Here is a 21,786-nt window from a genome sequence, read left to right as displayed (position 1 = left end):
GTTTGAATTTTGTCATATGTATTATATTAAATAACCTTCCTAGATTATTTGAGGAATGTCTTTTAACATCCTATGTGGTCTGTATGTATCAGTTTTGATAGATATTGTACTAATCTTGTAGCCAATACTTCTAGTAAGCATTTAACAGCAAAATTGGTCTTTATGATAAAGTTTTTAATGGATCCTTTTTTTTGGTAGTTCTGTAATATCAGCATTTGAGAATGGCTCTGGGAGTTTCTATCTCTACTGCTTGGTCCACAACATCCATTTATCAGGCATTAGTAATTCTTTGAATTGTCTATATAACTAGGGAGGGAATTTATCCTCCTCCGGTGATTTATTAGCTTGTAGGGTTCCCAGGGCTTTTTCAATGTCTTCTCGTGTAAAGGGGGTGGCTAGTTCTATCTTTTCTCTTTCTCCTAGTTTAAGAAGTTCAACATTCACCAGAAATTCTTCCATTTCATTCTCTTCTAGTAATTCTGATTTGTATAATTTTGTTTAATATTATCTAAAGATATCATTAATTTCCTTTTGTTTTTTTTTATATATGTTAGAGTATCTGCCTCTGTTTTTATAATGTTTTTTTTAAATATTTTATTTAAAATTTTTACCTTGCATGTAACTCCGATTATCTGAAATTGGACTCTCCAAAATCTGAAACAAATCAGAAATCCTCATTTATTCAGGACTTTTTCGAAGCCGAACCGACTTGGGCTCCCGGCAGCAGTGGCAGCAGACTTCAAGCTGTCAGCGGTGGTGGCGGCAGCAGCAATGGACCCCGGGCCCTCGGTGGCAGCGGCAGCAGTGGACCTTAAGCTTCTGGGCAGGAGCGGGACTCTTGGGCTACCAGCATAAGCGGGGCCTTTGTTGGGATGTGTTGGTGATCAATGGTGGCCAATATTTTTTGACGAGAATTAATTTTATTTTAATGCTTAAAAAGCCTTCCCTAGCTATTGTTTAAACACTGTTACAATTGATTTGCTGTTGCTACTGGGCTGTTTTTAAAATTTTTTATCCAAAATAGGCCTGGTTCTGACTATTTCAGATAATCAGAATTGTACTGGAATAACATTTATATATTGATTTCTTGGAACCAAAATACAGTTACATGCATAATGGCTTTCACCCCATCCCACCCCATCCAACTGCCCTCTCATAAAAAATATAATACAATATAGATAATATAAAACTATAAGTATAAAAGAGAAAAAGAAATAAAAAGAATTTTTGGATTGCACAGAGAAGCCTGGAACACGTCTCAAAATTTTTTGTAACTACTCGGAGGAGAATCTTGCAGGTCTAGATGCATAGGAAGGATATCATTACAAATTTAATCGAATTATTTGGGCGAACGGGTAGTATAATTATTTCTCAAATTATATGTAATATTTTTCCAAAGGAATACAACTTTGAACTCCTGCATGCCACCTTAACATACCCAAAGATGTATTGGACTTTCTATTGACTGCAATACATTTCCTCACTACTGCTAAAGCTAATGTAACGAATTCCAATTGATAAATTAATGATTTTAATTTAGGTCTTGTACCCTCAATATTCCCTAATAATAATTGCGGAAAATCGATGTTTGTGACTTGTTCCGAAAAAAATTTGTAAATCTGTCCAAAAAGGCCTTGCATTGGGACAAGACCAAGTTGAATGAAAAAAAGATCCTATACCACATCTAAAACATTGATCAGATAAATTTGATTTCAATCTATTCATTTTCTGTAGTGGCATTTATTATTCTTGATGACTCCTCTGTTTTAACTTGCCAAGATAAGACTTTATGTGACGGTTTGCGTAACTCATAATATTTTTGTTTCGTGTTTAAATAAAGCTTTTTTGTTCTATATGTTTATAATGTTTTGTACCTTAGCTTTTTATTCTTCAATAGTTTGTATTCTTGTAGTCCTGTTCTTTTGATTTTTTTTCTAATTCTGTAATATCTTTCTCCTGTTTACTTCTGCCATACATTCTCTCAAGATTTTTGATATAGGATATAATTAGTCTCCTCAAGTATGGAGTATAAAAAGCTATAATTTCACAAAATATTTCTGTCTCTAAATAAACTCACAAAAGTCTGTTCTTTTGGGTAATGTGGCATTGAGACACCATCTCAATACATTTTCTTGCTTTTCCATGATTGCAGTAGTTAATGTTAGTGGTGAGTGGTCTGATAAAAGCTTCGCTAGGTATTCTGTTTTTATCACTCTACTTTTTAGTTGGGAAGACATTAAGAAATAAATCAATCTTTGTATATGAATCATGTACCTTTGAATAAAAGGAATAGTCTTTCTCTCTGGGATTGAATTGCCTCCATATATTGATAAGATTTAGATCCTTCATATATGAAATTATGGTGTTTGCCGCTTTCGCCTTCGCTACTGGTCTTGCGGATTTATCTAATATTGGGTCAAAGCAAAAATTAAAACCTCCAACCAATATATTTTGTCTTCACTCTGCAGTTTTTAAGAATGTGCCTTCATAATGGCTTCACCATCATTATTTGGGACATAAATATTCATGTGTAGACACTTCTCCATAAATTTTACCATGTGCCATTACATAACTTCCGGCCGGTCAACCGATATGACTTCTATTAATATTGGTGTATTTTTATTAATTAGAATCACCATTCCTCTTGCCTTTGAACCAAAAGAAGATGATATTATTTGTCTTATCCATCCGCTTTTCAATTTATCATGTCCCATTTTATTAAGATGCATTTCCTGCTGAAAGATTATATCTACTTTTAGTTTCTTTAAGTATGCCAAGATCATTTTAATTTTCACTGTTTTGTTTAACCCGTTAATATTAAGACTAATAAACTTTAGTATTTTATCCATACCACTTTTCAAACAAATATTATATAACAAAATCTTTCCTACTTTAAAATAAAATAAAACATTTACCTTTTAAGAAACATACACATTTTCCTGTAAAAACGCGCGTGCACACACACACACACACACACACACACACACACACACACACACGCACGCCCCCCCCCCTCCCCAGCTCTGACGGTGACGTAATCATAAAACCCGGAAGCCTGCGAAAAAAGCACGCGGAATGTTCTGAAGAACCCCTTCCTTAGGCGCCATTTTTAAAAACTGCTCCTTTCCCGAAAGATTGGAGTCCACACCCTGCTACTTTCCTTTCTCTCCATGCTCTTAAAAATAAGTTGGTTCAATACTACAAGATTGAAAGAAGATACATTTTTCAGTTAGTCTTATTTTAAAATGGTCTCTTCCTTATCTGGCAGCTTTAATCTTTTCACAGCTTTCATAAAAATTCTTTCACTTATTCTTGAAATTTTTTTGATTATCTTCTGAGACATCAACCCTCAGCGTTGCTGGGTAAGTCATTGAGTATTTTAAGTTTTTGGATGACATTTGCCTCTTTACCTCGTCAAATTCTTTTCTTTGTTTGACCAAGGAAGGGCTAAAGTCCTGACAAAGCATTACTTTTTCGATGTCCACCATTAATGGGCTATTGTTATTTTTAAAATATTTGTATGGTGCTCCCAAGATCGCATCCCACTCCCAGTAACTTATAAGTCTCACCAGAACTGGTTGTGGTCATTGATTGCTTGTTCTGGGTCTGAGGATCTGGTGTGCACTTTCAATTTGGAGCTTTGCATTTAGCTTGTTTTGCCCCAACATTTGTGGGATTCATATTTCAGAAAAGCTCACCAGATCTTTCCCTTCGATTCCTTTCCCCAGTCTTAGATTATTACATCTTCTGAAATTTTACATGTGGTTGACCTTTTCCATCATTCCTTTTCTGTCTGTGCCCCATGTTTTTTGCTCTTTCTTCTAGAGTGTTTAGCCTTTTGTCCAGCTCAGCCTCCACTTGCGTCATTCATTCCGTTAAATCTTCCACTTTTTTTGATTTGTGATATGTTTCTTATCGCTGATTCAAAACGCTTATAGACCGAGTGCACAGAGTTTCCATCTTGTTCAAGATATGACTATATCTTGGGCTGACATCCCAGGTCTGCTGGTTCCAGCCAGTCTCAAGGACTCCTTATCAGCTTTTCACTCAATGTTCCTGGCTGAGCTGCTGTTTCTTCAGTTTTCATTTTTGGTTGCCTTGGTCATTTAGTACTAATTTTATTAATTGTTGAGCATATTGTTGATCTAACTGTTTAATTTGAATAATTCAAATTTTTCTTCATTGGACTTCTCTTTTTTATACACTCTACAAGAAATAATTCGCTTCCCAAGATGATCTTTCGAGGTGTCTATTCAATCAAACTATAAGTTTCTAATGTTATTTTCAAAGAAGAGTTCTGTTCCTCCATAAATTTCAAAAAAATCATTATCTGAGAGCAATGTTGAGTTAAAATGCCAATGCCTACTAACTTGAGGGAAGTCTGAAAAGAACAAAGATAAAACAACAGGAACGTGATCTGATATTACAATACTTTGATACTCACAAGGACAGGTCTGTGAAATCAGTTGTTTACCAATAAGAAATTAGTCGATCCTTGAAAAAATATGGTGAACATGTGAAAAAATGAAATACTCTCTCCTCTAAGGATGGAAAAAAATGCCAGACGTGAGAAATACCATAATTTGATTTTTTTTAAAAATCATGAATGGCAAGGGAACAATCCAAGACAGGATCTAACCAACAATTAAAATTCCCACCAAGTACCAGAGATTATAAACTCAGGACTGGTAGGGACAAAAAAAAGTTCAAAAAATCATGTGTCATCTACATTAGGAGCGTAGGTATTAGCCAATACTACCAACTTGTATAATTTCCCAGGGACAAAAACATAACAACCATTTATATCTGATACATCATTATGCTGAACATAGGGAATATTTTGATTGATAAATATTCAAACCACTCCCCTCCCTCTGGTTTTACCTTGAAAAATAGGATGAAAATGTTGTCTCCTCCACTGGGAAATAAGATGAGAGTTATCATATCCACAAATGTGTGCTTCTTGTATAAAACAAAGCAACTGCAGTTTTAAGCTGCTTGACATGTGAGAACATTTTCTTTCTCTTGATCGGATGGTTCAATTAGTTCACGTTCCAACTAACAAAATTTAATCGAATAGCCATTATTAAAAACTAATAGTGTGAATTGAATAAGATGCATGTTATTCAAATCCCAGACGTCAGCCTTGCAGCAGGAACATGAAACTGAAACAACATTGAAGCTGTAGAAATCCATTGTTCATATAAGAGATCATATACCTTACAAAGTCCAGGGGGTGGGGGGTGGAGGGGGAAATATATTAGCAAGACCTTTTTAAAAACTCAATGGTATAACCATCTGGACCTGGCACTTTAGCAGACTGAGGGGAAGAAATTACGTTAAAGATTTCCATCTCTAAAATTGGAGTTTCCAATAAAAGTTGATCATTAGGAGAAATTTTAGGGATATTCAACCATTGCAGGAATCTATCCATAGAAACAGAATTGTCAGGAAGCTCAAGTTTATATAAATCAGAATAAAATTTCTGAAATGTCTTATTAATTTCAACATGATCACACACAATGCTACCATCTTTTCTATGAATCTTAGTAATCTGTCTTTTTGCCATAGCTTATTTTAATTGACCAGCTAACAATTTACCTGATATTCACCTTGAAGTTTAAGAAGCTGGCTTTTAATAAGGTATGTTAAAAGTAAATCATGTTGCATATGAGGTCCTACCCTTTCGTTATAAAGATCAGCATTAGCCATCCTCTCATGCTCAGTCTTTTTTGCATTTTTGTTTGGTATATTTCCTTTTTTTTGCCTGTGTGCTGTTTCTGGTTTCTTGATTTCCAGATAATGAGGTTTTACTATATTTGCAAAAGTATTACAGAGTTGAAGGAAAGAGGAGGGTAATTAGCTGTTTTAAAGCTGAATGGCCAACTGTACTACACTATTCCTTACATATATTCTAAATATCATTTTAGAATTGTGTGGTATAATATCAAAACTTAAACCCAAGTTGATCTCTCTCCAGCAAAGGAAAATAGAGATTAGTGGAAAATAACATCCATTTTCTTCACTTACAGGTAAGGGAATAACAAACCACGGCAAAAGTGAAAATATTTGAATGTTTTTATTTTATAGCTTTGTTGCAGTGCAGGTGAAAACAGAGCCATATGATGATAACCAACCTAGTAAGTGTCACTTTTAAAAAAATTAATGTTTTTAATAAAAGGAAAAATAAGACATTTGTTCTATATATAAATTTGTACTACTGCATTAAACTTGCAAGGAATTTTGTGAAGTAGCGATAGTTTTAAAATTCAGGAGTTAACTATATTGGGGACTGTATTGAGAATGGATTTAAATACTCAAGATTGTATTTTGGATTCAGACCACACGTAACCATAATTTAGTTGATTGACTACATAAGTTCTCCATTTCTCGGAACATCATTATTCTTCTCGGAAGTCTGGATTTGGGAAATATTATTAGCTTGGGCAGCGTGCGCATTGAAAAATGGTTGATGTTTTGCCTATAATCAGGGAAGGTCACCAAAATAAAACAGGGATAATGCTTCTTTGTTCAGATGTTGGATGATCTGCTGAGCATTTTTCTTTGTCAGTAAGAACCTTCATTGCACCTCCTTCAGAGGAAGGTGACCAAATCAGTACATGGTATTCCAGATGTGCTTTAGGCAAAAGGATATGAATTTGTAGTAAAATGAGTTTACTTTCTCATTTTTTGTTTTTAACTCGCTTGCCATGACCAATAGTTTATTGATTAACATAGTCAAAGAGAGAATATGAAAGAATGTTGTTGGGCAGGAGAAGTTGCAGGGCAGGGAAATGATTCAGAGTAAACAACCTCACTTTATACATGATCTTACTCCAAGTCATTAATATAAATTGTAATGAGCAGAGCATTGTTCCTTGTGGTACCCCTAATTATGGCCTGCCAGCATGGAAATGGCTAATATTTGCTGTTGTCTTCAACCCTAATTTTATGCAGTAACCCGATTGTACCTTGAGAAAATCTTGGGTTTCATTTTCTTTGGCAAAAGAGAGGCTGTTTAATCCACTGTGTCTGAGTGTAATCCCATTCATTCTTTATCTTCCACATAACTTATTTTCTCACTTGTCCATCAAGTCTACTGCAATTCTATACTCCCACCACTCTGAAGAAATTCCCTCAATGTTCCCCCTAAACTTTTCCATTTTCACCTTTAACCCATGCCCTCTGGTTCTTATTTTGACTGACCCCAATGAAAAAGTCTTGCATTCAAAAAGCCTACCTGTATCCATCATAATTTTGTATTCCTCTATCAAATCTCCCCTTTTTTTTTTACGCTTATGGAAAAAGCTTGCTTGGCCACGGCACACGAACCATGGGTGTAAAGGGTGGGGCCAGTACTGCGCGCACTGCACTTCATCTAAAAGCTCCTTTGCGCAGGCCCGAGGACAGGTCCACGTCCTCCCCCTCCACGTCCTCCCCCTCCACGTCCTCCCCCTCCACGTCCTCCCCCTCCACGTCCTCCCCCTCCACGTCCTCCCCCTCCACGTCCTCCCCTTCCACGTCCTCCCCCTCAAAAGATGCACACAAACTCAAGCTAGCATGCTGGAACATCAGAACCATGCTAGACAAGGCTGACAGCCACCGACCTGAACGTCGATCTGCCCTCATTGCACATGAACTCCTCAGACTTGACATCGACATAGCCGCTCTCAGTGAAGTCCGCCTGGCAGATGTAGGCAGCCTCCAAGAACGCGGGGCAGGCTACACACTCTACTGGTCTGGCAAGCCTTTGGATGAATGACGCCTATCTGGTGTAGGCTTCATGGTCAAGAACCCCATTGCCTCCAAACTCGAAAACCTCCCGACAGGCCACTCGGACCGGATCATGTCCATGCGACTCCCCCTTCAAAACAAACGTCGCATCACCCTCATCAGTGTCTATGCACCAACCCTCCAGGTGGAACCAACAGAAAAGGACAAGTTCTACTCTGACTTGCACAACCTCATTCAACGCACCCCTACAGTGACTTCAACACTCACGTCGGCAAAGACTCAGAAACCTGGCCAGGAATCCTGGGCAAGCATGGTGTCGGCAAGTGCAATGACAATGGGCGCCTCCTGTTGGAGCTCTGCGCAGAACAGCGGCTTGTCATTACAAACACCCTTTTTCAGCAGCGGGACAGCCTGAAGACTACCTGGATGCATCCCCGATCCAAACACTGGCACCTCCTGGACTACGTCCTGGAGCGAGAAAGAGACAAACGAGATGTGCTCCACACCAGGGTCATGCCCAGCGCGGAATGACACACTGACCACCGGCTGGTTCGCTGCAAGCTCAGCCTTCACTTCAAGCCAAAGCCCAGGAACAATAAAGCCCCCAGAAAGAGGTTCAATGTTGGAAACCTGCAGTCAGACGAAGTGAGAGGAAACTTCCAGGCAAACCTCAAAGCAAAGCTCGAGGATGCAATCCGCCTCACGGACTCGTCCCCTGAAACCCTCTGGGATCAGCTGAAGACTACCATACTGCAATCCACTGAAGAGGTACTGGGCTTCTCCTCCAGGAAAAACAAGGACTGGTTCGACGATTACAGCCAGGAAATCCAGGAGCTGCTGGCAAAGAAGTGAGCTGCCCACCAGGCTCACCTTACAAAGCCGTCCTGACCAGAGAAGAAAGAAGCTTTCCGTCGCGCATGCAGCCATCTTCAGCGCAAACTCCGGGAGATCCAAAATGAGTGGTGGACTAGCCTCGCCAAGCGAACCCAGCTCAGCGCGGACATTGGCGACTTCAGGGGTTTTTACAAGGCTCTAAAGGCTGTGTACGGCCCCTCACCCCAAGTCCAAAGCCCGCTGCGCAGCTCAGACGGCAGTCCTCCTCAGCGACAAGATCGCCATCCTCAACCGATGGTCAGAACACTTCCAATCTCTTTTCAGTGCCAACCGCTCAGTCCAAGATTCTGCCCTGCTCCAGCTCCCTCAACAGCCCCTAAGGCTAGAGCTGGATGAGGTCCTCACCCGGGATGAGACATATAAGGCAATTGAACAACTGAAAAGTGGCAAAGCAGCAGGTATGGATGGAATCCCCCCAGAGGTCTGGAAGGCTGGCGACAAAACTCTGCATGTCAAACTGCATGAGTTTTTCAAGCTTTGTTGGGACCAAGGAAAACTGCCTCAGGACCTTCGTAATGCCATCATCATCACCCTGTACAAAAACAAAGGCGAGAAATCAGACTGCTCAAACTAGAGGGGATTCATGCTGCTCTCCATTGCAGGCAAAATCTTCGCTAGGATTCTCCTAAATAGATTAATACCTAGTGTCGCCGAGAATATTCTCCCAGAATCACAGTGCGGCTTTCACCAAAGCCTTCGACACCGTGAGCAGGAAAGGGCTTTGGCAAATACTAGAGCGCATCGGATGCCCCCCAAAGTTCCTCAACATGGTTATCCAACTGCACGAAAACCAACAAGGTCAGGTCAGATACAGCAATGAGCTCTCTGAACCCTTCTCCATTAACAATGGCGTGAAGCAAGGCTGTTTTCTCGCACCAACCCTCTTTTCAATCTTCTTCAGCATGATGCTTTACCAAGCCATGAAATACCTCAACAATGAAGACGCTGTTTACATCCGGTACCGCACGGATGGCAGTCTCTTCAATCTGAGGCGCCTGCAAGCTCACAATAAGACACAAGAGAAACTTGTCCGTGAACTACTCTTTGCAGACGATGCCGCTTTAGTTGCCCATTCAGAGCCAACTCTTCAGCACTTGACGTCCTGTTTTGCGGAAACTGCCAAAATGTTTGGCCTGGAAGTTAGCCTGAAGAAAACTGAGGTCCTCCATCAGCCAGCTCCCCTCCATGACTACCAGCCCCCCCACATCTCCATCGGGCACACAAAACTCAAAACGGTCAACCAGTTTACCTATCTCGGCTGCACCATTTCATCAGATGCAAGGATCAACAACGAGATAGACAACAGACTCGCCAAGGCAAATAACGCCTTTGGAAGACTACACAAAAGAGTCTGGAAAAACAACCAACTGAAAAACCTCACAAAGATAAGCGTATACAGAGCCGTTGTCATACCCACACTCCTGTTCGGTTCAGAATCATGGGTCCTCTACCGGCATCACCTACGGCTCCTAGAACGCTTCCACCAGCGTTGTCTCCGCTCCATCCTCAACATTCATTGGAGCAACTTCATCCCTAACATCGAAGTACTCGAGATGGCAGACGTCGACAGCATCGAGTCCACGCTGCTGAAGATCCAGCTGCGCTGGGTGGGTCACGTCTCCAGAATGGAGGACCCTCACCTTCCCAAGATCGTGTTATATGGCGAGCTCTCCACTGGCCACCGTGACAGAGGTGCACCAAAGAAGAGTTACAAGGACTGCCTAAAGAAATCTCTTGGTGCCTGCCACATTGACCACCGCCAGTGGGCTGATATTGCCTCAAACCGTACATCTTGGCGCCTCACAGTTCGGCGGGCAGCAACCTCCTTTGAAGAAGACTGCAGAGCCCACTTCACTGACTAAAGACAAAGGAGGAAAAACCCAACACCCAACCCCAACCAACCAATTTTCCCCTGCAACCGCTGCAACCGTGTCTGCCTGTCCCGCATCGGACTTGTCAGCCACAAACGAGCCTGCAGCTGACGTGGACATTTACCCCCTCCATAAATCTTCATCCGCGAAACCAAGCCAAAGAAGGTTCCTCAAGTCCTGGCCACATCCTAGTAAATCTCTGCACTCATTCAATTTTAATATCTTTCTTGTAGTTGGGTGACTAAAACTGCACACAGTACTCACTAATTTGGCCTCACTAATGTCTCATACAACTTTCCCATAACATCTCAAATCCAGTGCTCAAGACTTTGATTAATGAAGGCCATTGTGCCAAAAACTCTTTACGATCCCATCTACCTGTGATATCACTTTCAGGGAGTTGTGTATCTTTCTTCTCAGATCCCTTTTTTCTACCCCACTCTTCAGTTTACCATGTATCTGCTTTCTTGGTTTGTTCTTCCAAAATGCAACATATCAAACATGTCTGCATTAAATTCCATCTGTCATTTTTCAGCCCACTTTTTCAGCTGGTCCCAATCCCTTTGGAAGTTTTAAAAGCCCCTTCATCGCTGTCAATTACACCTCCAATCATTGCATGATCTGCAAACTTACTGATCCAATTTGGGACAAAGGATCCAGCACTGATTCTTTTTTTAATTTTTTTTATTTTTCATACTACGAACCATACTGACCAAAATACACACAGACATTTCCCTCTTGAATATACGCAGTGTCATTTTCTCCCCTTTTCCCTCCTCCCTTCCCTCCCTCCTTCACCCCCCTCCCCACTCACTCAACGCTTAACCTACATGATACATTAAACCCATTAAAAAATGTCACACAATGAAAATAAACACGAAATTAGTGTCTTCTACTTTTGCATACTGGGTCAGTTCATTTTGTCTTCTCCTTCTGTCATTTTAGGCGGTGGAGGTCCGCGTTAGGACTTCTCTGTTGTGTTCCATGTACGGTTCCCAAATTTGTTCGAATACTGTGATATTATTTCTTAAATTATATGTTATTTTTTCAAGTGGAATACATTTATTCATTTCTGTGTACCATTGCTGTATTCTCTGGCTATCTTCTAATTTCCAGGTTGATATAATACATTTTTTTGCTGCAGCTAAGGCTATCATAATAAATCTTTTTTGTGCTCCATCCAAATCGAGTCCAAGTTCTTTACTTATATTACTTAGAAGAAAAATCTCTGGATTTTTTGGTATGTTGCTTTTTGTGATTTTATTTAATACCTGGTTTAGATCTTCCCAAACCTTTTCCACTTTCTCACATGCCCAAATAACATGTACTGTTGTTCCTGTTTCCTTCTTACAGCGAAAACATCTGACTGATACTGTTGAGTCCCATTTATTTAACTTTTGGGGCGTGGTGTCTCGCCTGTGTAACCAATTATATTATATCATGCGTAACCTCGTGTTTATTGTATTTTTCATAGTTCTGGAGCATAGCTTTTCCCATGTTTCATTCTTTATCTTTATGTTTAGATCTTGTTCCCATTTTGGTTTAGGTTTACAGCTTGTTTCCTCATTCTCTTTCTCTTGCAGTTTGATGTGCATGTTTGTTATAAATCTTTTAATTATCATTGTGTCTGTAATCACATATTCAAAATTGCTTCCTTCTGGTAACCTCAGCCTGCTTCCCAATTTGTCCTTCAAGTATGTTTTCAGTTGGTGATATGCAAACATTGTACCGAGAGTTATACCATATTTGCACTTAATTTGTTCAAAAGATAATAATTTATTTCCCAAAAAACAATTTTCTATTCTTTTGATCCCTTTTCTCGCCTATTCTCTAAAGGAAAGGTTATCTATTGTGAAAGGGATTAGTGGATTTTGCGTTAATATTAATTTTTGTAGTTGATAATTTGTTTTATTCCTTTCTACATGAATCTTCTTCCAAATGTTGAGCAGATGGTGCAGTACTGGTGAATTCCTATGTTGCACCAGCTTTTCATCCCACTTATATAGTATATGTTCAGGTACCTTCTCCCCTATTTTATCTAGCTCTAATCTGGTCCAATCTGTTTTTTCCCTTGTTTGATAAAAATCTGATAGGTATCTTAATTGTGCTGCTCTATAATAATTCTTAAAGTTTGGTAGCTGTAAGACCCCTTGTTTGTACCATTCTGTTAATTTATCTAGCGCTATCCTCGGTTACCCCCTTTCCATAAGAATTTCCTTATTATTTTTGAAGAATTTCTCTGTTAGGTAAATTAGTAATGATTGAAATAGGTATTGTATCCTTGGGAAGATATTCATTTTAATACAATTTACCCTTCGTATCAGTGTTAGTGGTAAGTCTTTCCAATGCTCTAAGTCGTCTTGTAATTTCTTCATTAATGGCTGATAATTTAGTTTGTTTAGATGGCCTAAATTATTATCTCGTTGTATAACTAGGTATCACATTGCTTGTGTTTGCCATCTAAATGGTGATTCTTTCTTAAACTTTGTGAAATCCACATTATTCATTGGCATTGCTTCACTTTTATTTGCATTGATCTTGTACCCCGATACTTCTCCATATTCCTTCAATTTCTTATGTAATTCTTTTATTGATATTTTTGGTTCTGTTAAGTATACTATGAAATCATCTGCAAATAGACTGATTTTATATTCCTTCTCTTTTATTTTATTTTTATCCCTCTTATTTTATTTTCTGTTCTTATCAGTTCTGCCAGTGGTTCTATAGCTAACATGAACAGTGAGGGAGATAGTGGACATACCTGCCTAGTTGATCTGCTTAATTTAAATTCGTTTGATATATATCCATTTCCATATATCCAATGGTCCCTTATATAATGCTTTAATCCAATTAATATATTTCTCTGGTAGGTTGAACCTTTGTAGTACATTGAATAAATAATTCCATTCTACTCTGTCAAAGGCTTTCTCTGCGTCTAAAGCAACCGCCACTGTTAGCGTCTTGTTTCCTTGTACTGCATGCATTAAGTTAATGAACTTACAGATATTGTCCGTTGTTCGTCTTTTCTTAATAAATCCAGTTTGATCTAGTTTTACTATTTTTGGTACACAGTCGGCCAATCTGTTTGCTAATAGTTTAGCTATTATCTTATAATCTGTGTTAAGTAGACGATGCTGGTGTTAATGGATCTTTCCCCGTCTTTGGTATTACTGTAATTATTGCTGTTTTGTATGAATCTGGCATATTTTGTGTTTCTTCAGTCTGGTTCATTACTTCCAGGAGAGGAGGAATTAATAAGTCTTTAAATGTTTTATAGAATTCTATTGGGAGTCCATCCTCTCCTGGCTTAATTGTTTGGTAGTTTTTTTTAATATATCCTGTATTTCCTCTATTTCAAATGGTTTCATTAATTTATTTTCCTCCTCTTCTTGCAATTTCAGTAGTTCAGTTTTAGCCAAAAATTCATCTATTTTGTCTTCTTTCCCTTCGTTCTCAGTTCGATATAGTTGCTCTTAGAATTCCTTGAAGTTTTCATTGATCTCCATTGAGTTATATGTAATTTGTCCCTTTTCCTTGATGCCAATACTGTTCTTTTAGTTTGTTCTGTTTTAAGCTGCCAAGCTAGTATTTTGTGGGTTTTTTCTCATAATACTTCTGTTTTGTCTTCATTATGTTCTTCTCCACCTTATATGTTGGTAGTGTTTCATGTTTTTTTTTTGTCTGCCAATTCTCTTCTTTTTGTTGCATCTTTCTTTATTGCTAGTTCTTTTTTCTGTACTTGCTATTTCCCTTTCCAACTATTCTATTTCCTGATTGTAGTCCTTCTTCATCTTAGTTACATAACTTATTATCTGACCTCTGATGAACGCTTTCATTGCATTCCATAGTATAAACTTATCTTTCACTGATTCTGTATTTATTTCAAAGTACATTTTAATTTGTCACTCAATGAATTCTCTAAAATCCTGTCTTTTAAGTAGCATGGAGTTTAATCTCCATCTATACGTTCTCGGTGGGATGTCCTCCAGCTCTATTGCCAGTAACAGGGGTGAGTGATCCGATAACAATCTAGCTTTATATTCCGTTTTCCTAACTCTCTCTTGGATGTGGGCTGACAACAGGAACAGGTCTATTCTTGAGTATGTTTTGTGTCTACCCGAATAATATGAGTATTCCTTCTCCTTTGGATGTTGTCTGCTCCATATATCCAAAAGTTGCATTTCCTGCATCAATTTAACCATAAATTTGGTTACTTTATTCTTTCTGCTAGTCTTTTTTCCAGTTTTATCCATCTTTGAGTCCAAATTAAGGTTGAAGTCCCCTCCTATCAGTATATTCCCCTGTGTATCTGCAATCTTAAAAAAGATATCTTGCATAAATTTTTGATCTTCTTCATTAGGTGCATATACATTGAGCAAATTCCAAAATTCTGAATATATCTGACACCCTATCATTACATACCTCCCTGCTGGATCTATTATTTCCTCCTCTATTTTGATTGGTACATTTTTATTGATTAATATAGCTACTCCTCTGGCTTTTGAATTATATGATGCTGCCGTTACGTGCCCTACCCAATCTCTCCTTAATTCCTCGTGTTCCACTTCAGTTAGATGTGTTTCTTGCACAAATGCTATATCAATTTTTTTCTTTCTTCAGTAAATTTAACAGCCTCTTCCTTTTGATTTGGTTATGTATTCCGTTAATATTTAAAGTCATATAGTTCAACGTGGCCATTTCATTCTTACCTTTCCGCTTCCTCATCACCACCTTTCCTCCTTATCCATTTCTGTTTTCTTTTTTTGAAAACACTGTTAAGACAATATTTCTAAAACATAAAATATTTCCACTATTCCCACATCTAAAATTCCCTTCACCCCAAATGTCCCCCCCCCCACCCTCTCTGAGTTGCCCCTTGTCGGGCAACCACATCTCCCCTCTCCATTTTGATTGTGAACCCGCTCGCAAGCGTCAACTGATTTTGCAGTGACTATTATTCTCTCCCACCCAGCCTCCTCCAGAAAAGACTTTTATCTTCACATATAACAAAGCACACTCTCTTAATTCCCCCCTTACTTCCTTTCTTCCCTTTCTTCCCCTTCTTAGTTCTTACTTATACTTTATTCTTCTTCTTGATATGAAGTTTGTTGTCATTCTTGTTCTTGTTACATCTCTTCATCTCTCTGTCTGTTTTGCAAATGTTCTGCAAATTCTCGTGCTTTCTCCGGATCCAAGAACAGTCTGCTTTGCTGCCCCGGGATAACTATTTTAAGCACTGCTGGATATCTTAACATACATTTATAGCCTTTCTTCCATTGGATCGATTTTGCTGCATTAAACTCCTTCCTCTTCTTCAGGAACTCAAAACTTATGTCTGGGTAGAAAAATTTTTTTTGACCTTTGTATTCCAGTGGCTTTTTGTCTTCTCTTACTTTTTTCATTGCCTTCTCCAATATATTTTCTCTTGTCGTATATCTCAGGAATTTTACTAGAATGGATCTTGGTTTTTGTTGTGGCTGTGGTTTAGGGGCTAATGTTCTGTGTGCCCTTTCTATTTCCATTCCTTCCTGTAATTCTGGCATTCATAAGACCCTGGGGATCCATTCTTTTATAAATTCTTTCATATCTTTGCCTTCTTCATCTTCCTTCAGGCCCACTATCTTTATATTGTTTCTCCTATTATAGTTTTCCATTATATCCATCTTCTGAGCTAACAACTCCTGTGTTTCTTTAACTTTTTTTATCAGATTCTTCTAATTTCCTTTTTAAGTCATCCACTTCCATTTCTATGGCTGTTTCTCATTCTTCCATCTTGTTTACTCTTTTCCCTATTTCTGTCATTACCATCTGTAATCTACTCACTTTTTCTTCTGTACCTTTTTATTTCATTAAATTCTCGTGTCTCCCATTCTTTTGATGCTTCCATATATTCTTGAAAAAATTTCCTATCTATGTACAGTCCATTCCCTTTATCTTCTATTTCTCTGTGCAGTGCTTGATGTTCTCCCTCCTCTTCCCCTGAGTCCACTCCAGGACCTGTGTCCTCTACCTCTCTTCCTTGTATCTGTGTCTCTTCTAACTTCTTGTTGGGCTGTTTGTCTCAGTTTGCTGGGTATTTTTTTAATTAATGGTGTCTTAATGTTGGTCCTCTTCCTCTGGGCTGGTCATCTGTTGAGTCTCTGATTTCCTTTTTTCATTCTCCTCCTTCTCGTTCCGTTGTTTTCTGTATCTTCCCGCTGGGAGCCCTGCTGTTGGGTCTTACTCAGCTGGTCCCCCCTCCCGTTGGTGTGTTTGTCGTGCGCGGTTGCGCACCTCTATTTGGCTCCATGAGCTATCCTTGTAGTCCTGCGCTCAGTGGGTCGCGACCCTTCGGAGTTTCCACTGACCTCAGGGAGTGGGCTCCTCTCTCCACGGCGGGTCCCTGCTTCTTCGTACAGGTAAGGCCTTCACCTTTCTCTTCCGATGTCTTTCCTTCCTCTTCCTGTTGTTTTTGGCTTTTCTTTCATTGGTGCCATTTTCTACACACCTTTATTTTTTATTTGTTGTGGTTTGTGTGTCTGGGGCTTTGCTTTTTCTTTACTTTTTTCCTTCTTTTCTGGAGAGGGCTGGTGTTCTACCAGCCACTACTCCATCACGTGATTCCTCGATCCAGCACTGATTCTTGAGGAATGCCTTGTTACTGGCTTCCAGTCAATGAGGCAGTCATCCACTACCACTCTCTGGATTCTCCCATAAAGTGAATGTCAGATCTTTTTTACTACCTCACAATAAATGCGGGGCGACTGAACTTTCTTGATTAATCTCCCATGTGGTTAGTCTTACTAAAGTCCACATAGACAGCATCCATAGCCTTTACTTCATCAACTTTCCTGGTAATCTCCTTGGAAAAACTATCAGTTTGTTTAAACACAAACTACCATGCATAAAGCTATGTTGACTATTCAAATATTTGTGTAGCCAATCTCAGAATTTACCTACTACTGACTCCCATGCTTATAATTTCCTGAGCAACTTCTAGAGCCTTTTTTTAAGCAACCGAGCATTCTTCTGGCACTTCACCTGTGGCTTGGAGGTCAGGGAATACCGTGCCAGGTCCTGAGGGTTTGTCCACCTTGATTTGGTTTTTAAGACACCAAGCACATCCTCCTCTTTAATTTGTATCAGTTCCATGTCCTGACTGCTTGTTTGCCTCACTTCCCTAGATCCTATGGATGTAAAAAACGCATTTAAGATTCTTCTCCATCTCTTCTGACTCCATGCATAGCTGACCACTAATCTTCAAGAGGACCAAATTTGTCCATTACTAACCTTTTGCTCTTAATATACCTGTAGGAGGACTTAGGATTTTCCTTCACCTTGACCTGGTCTTCTTTGACCCCTAATATCCCTAGTTTTTTCCTGCATTTTTTATACTCCTCAAGTTAATCATTTGCTCCTTTGTTTCTATATCTGCTATTACCTCTCCTCTTAACCTGATCCCCAATATCCCTCAAACCAAGGTCCTTATGTCTGCTAACTTTACCTCTAATCATTATAGAAACATACAAACACTGTACCCTCAAAATTTCACCTTTGAAGGCCTTCCACATACTTAGCACATCTTTGCCAGAAAACAACCTAGCCTCATCCATGTCTTTTAGATCTCTTCTCATTTCCTCATAATTGGCGTTAATCCAATTTAGAATCTCAACCTGTAGAACAGACGTATCCTTATCTATGATTATCTCGAAACTAATAACATTATGATCACTCAACCCAAAGTGTTAGTCCACATACAGCTGTCACCTGTCCTGTCTCATTTCCTAATAGGAGATCTAGTAGTATACTCTCTCGAGTTGGTACCTCGATATATTGATTTAGAAAACGTTCCTGAACATGGTTGACAAACTATGCCATCCAACCCGTATGCGAGACCCAGTCAATATGTGGAAAGGTAAAATCAAGTACTATAACAACTTTGTTTCCTGCAGCTATCTGCTTTCTTCCTGCAGATTTGTTTGTCCAACTCTCCCTGACTGTTGGATGCTCACAGCTATCTTGTTCCTCAGTATAATATCTTCTCTGATGAGCAATGCCACTCCTTCCCTTTTCATCCCTCCCACTCTTTTGCATCTGAAACATCTGAACCCTGGAACACTGAGCTGTTAGTCCTGCCTCTCCTTCATCCAAGTTGCACAAATTGCCACAGTGTCATAATTCCACATGCCAATCCACGCTGTTACCTTGTCTGCCTTTCCTGCAATACTCCTTGCATTGAAATAGATGCACCTGGGAACATTTCCACCATACTTAACCCTTTGATTTCTGTCTTTGATGGAGTTGTAGCATCTTTTTCCTTTACCACCACTATATTTTCTGGCACTCTGGTTCCCATCCCCTGCAAATCTAGTTTAAACCCTCTGGAGCAGTACTATCCTGCAAGGATATTAGTCTCCCACCAGTTAATATGCAAACTCTCCTTCTGGTGCAGGTCCCACCTTCGCTGGAAGAGAGCCCATTGATCCAGAAACCTGAAACTTTCTCTCCTGCATCATATTTTTAGCCACATAATTCAGGTGCCTTATCCTCATTTCTAACCTTACCAGCACATTACACAGGTAGCAATCCTGAGATCTCGAACCTGGAGGCCCTGAACTTCTAACTTGTTATCTAACTCCCTGACCTAATCACCCTTTTTATCCATGTCATTTGTCCCTACATTGGCCACAATATCTGGCTGCTCATCCTCCCTCTTGAGCATGCAGTGAATCTCATCTGAGATATCTCTTGACACATAGCATCCGGTATTCTCTATCTCTTCCATAGAACCTCTTATCTGTTTCCTTACTATTTGCTTCATTATCCTTTGAATTGCTTGGCTGTCCCTTTCCCTCTACTGATTGTCATCCAACCACTTAGTTTCTCGATGTGATTTCTTTCCTGTAACTCGTGTCTATCACCCTCCTCAACCTTCCAAATGATCCAGTTCATCGAACTCCAGCTCCAATTCCCTAACATGGTTCTTGAGGAGCTGAAGATGCTGTTAGCTTCCCTGTCCAAACATTCTAGAAGAGAAGCATGTCCCTTCCCTGGTTGTCATTCCATTGTTTTATAAAATAGAAAATGGTAATTTAAAAACTGTTCTTAGCTGTGCCTCCTTACTGAATCATTTTGTTCCTCAACTGGATTGTCCTTGTATTTCCTGTACCACCTCAACCTCTGCTCGCTGGAACCTCAAGCCAAAGGCTCAAATTCCCACTCTTGTAGTGGTCGCTCCACTTTAAATCCCCTTCCCTTTATTGGCTGCAGCTTTTCTTAGCCAAGGGAGACATTTAATCAAGTGCCTGCATTTCCTGGTGGTTTTTAAACATTCTTCTTCATTTTCCAACTCCCGCTCTTGCAGTTCCTGATGAGAAGCATTAATTTTTCCCTTTAATATATCAATTATTCTTCATTCTTATGGCCCTTGTTTCCTCATTTTGTATGTCTTCACAAAGATTAAGTTTTTGGACAAAGTTCACTGCCATTTCCTTTATATCCGTAATAATTTCTAATTTATTAGCTTCTCAGGGGTTGATTTATTTTTGATAATTAGTTTTCCAAAATCTACATCAGACCCGCGAATTCAAATTTGAGCTCTGATACACCCTTTTTAAAGTGGAAATTAAGAAGAGGTCTGATGAGAATTGAAGTTATGGGGGAGTGAATGAATTGGTAATGAGAAGGAAGAAATTAAAGATCCTCACCAGTGGAATAAAGGAAAAGCTTGTCTTTTACAAATTGTAAATACAAAATATTTATGTGTAGAATATAAAAGCCCTCCCAGAATATAAAATCCCCTTCCAAGATCAATAGTTGTGTAGCGGTTGCTACACACAGAAAACACCACTGGATTAGGTGGGGTTTCCAACAGAACTGTTTATTTGAATTTCGCGTGCGCCCCTTTAAGGGCAACGGGAGTTCTGCCCCACGCAGCGGTGATGTTATCACGTGGCCTGGGGCAAGAGCTGTGGCCTAAGCCATGAGGCAATGAGCAAGCCCTGACGGCGCCATCTTCTGCAGCTGCCCCGCCAGTGCAGCGGTACAAACGGGGCCGGTTCACTCACAGAGATGTGCGCTGCCACACAACCCCCCCCCCCCCCAAAAGAACTGTCTTATGCGTTCCTCCGCTTGGGCGGCCAGCCCCTCCATTTAGGTTGTGCCATCTGCACATGCTGGTTTAAGTCCACGTGTGCCGGCTTTAGCCAGTCGACTGAAAAGTTCCTCCCTGCCCCCAATGTCCAGAGTAAAGGCTTTTCCCGATCGCTGGAGGACTTTGTACAGGCCGTCATACGGGCGCTGCAGGGGGGGCTGAGTGTGGGCTGCACGGACGAACACGAACTCTGCTGAGTCCAGCTTTTTGGAGACATTTGCCAGGTGCTTGCTGTGGTGGGTAGGCGGTGCTAGGGGTGTTAACAAAGCGTGCTTGCTGCAGAGGTTCGTGAGTAGTGTCAGGGTCTCACCTCCAGGCTCGGCTTCTTCTCCGAGAAACTTCACTGGTAGCGACAACGGTGCCCTGTAGACGAGTTCCACGGATGAAACTTGGAAGTCTTCCTTTGGAGCCATTCAAATGCCAAGCAGGATCGGGCTTCCTGTTCTCATGCAGGTCTCAAGGGCGGTCAGGGGTAGCACGCTCAACTCTGCTCCGGTGTCTACCAGGAAATGCTGACAGTTGGTCTTGTCCACGACATGTAAGAAGCTGTATGTGTGGCCAGCCATCGCAGCCACCAGCGGCGGCTAGCCCGGTCATTTCCCTGGTACGTGCAGGGTTGGCGGCGTTTGCGGGCCTGTGCTCTCCAGCGTTGGTGATATATGCACCAGGTTGACTGGTGCTCTTCCGTCTTCTGTCTGGGGGTGGGCTGTGGTCGGCTGGGTGACCTGGTTCATGGTGACCTCGTTCTCTTCGTCCGCCACAGCACGTCAGTATGGCTGCGACCTTCCTGGGGTCTGAGAAGTCGTCTTCCGCTAGAGGAGCTGGATGTCCTCTGGCATTTGTTCGAGGAGTGTGAGCATCTCATCCATCAAGGCGGACGGGGCTCTTTCCCCCAGGCCATTGAGGTGCATCAGCCTGGCCGCACGCTGCCGACGGGAGAGTCCAAAGGTGCCGAGGAGGAGGGTTTTGAGGGTGATGCACTTGCCCTCCTCAGGAGGATTCTGGATCAGGTCGTCCACTCTGGCTGCCGTTTCTTCATTGAGGACACTCACCACATGGTAGATCGTGGTGGAGTCCGAGGTGATCTGCTGGAGTCGAAACTGCACTTCTGCCTGCCCGAACCACGTGTGGGGCCGGTCGGTCCAGAAGTGGGGG

General features: G+C 40.5%; 1 protein-coding gene across 6 annotated transcripts in view; it reads left to right on the top strand.

Annotated features, from left to right (window-relative positions):
- LOC138749510 (general transcription factor II-I repeat domain-containing protein 2-like) overlaps positions 1–21,786 on the top strand; it is a 182,216-nt gene that overhangs the window by 70,672 nt on the left and 89,758 nt on the right. For all 6 annotated transcript variants that reach the window (XM_069910937.1, XM_069910936.1, XM_069910939.1 and 3 more), the window contains exon 11: positions 6,091–6,140. In XM_069910937.1, coding sequence (XP_069767038.1) covers positions 6,091–6,140 — 50 coding nt within the window. The remainder of the gene's footprint in view (positions 1–6,090; positions 6,141–21,786) is intronic.

This window comes from Narcine bancroftii, chromosome 14 (genome assembly GCF_036971445.1).
Source record: "Narcine bancroftii isolate sNarBan1 chromosome 14, sNarBan1.hap1, whole genome shotgun sequence".
In the NCBI taxonomy this organism is placed as follows: Eukaryota; Metazoa; Chordata; class Chondrichthyes; order Torpediniformes; family Narcinidae; genus Narcine; species Narcine bancroftii.
The sequence above is the reverse complement of the archived record's forward strand: the minus strand, read 5'-3'. Positions and strand labels throughout refer to the sequence as shown.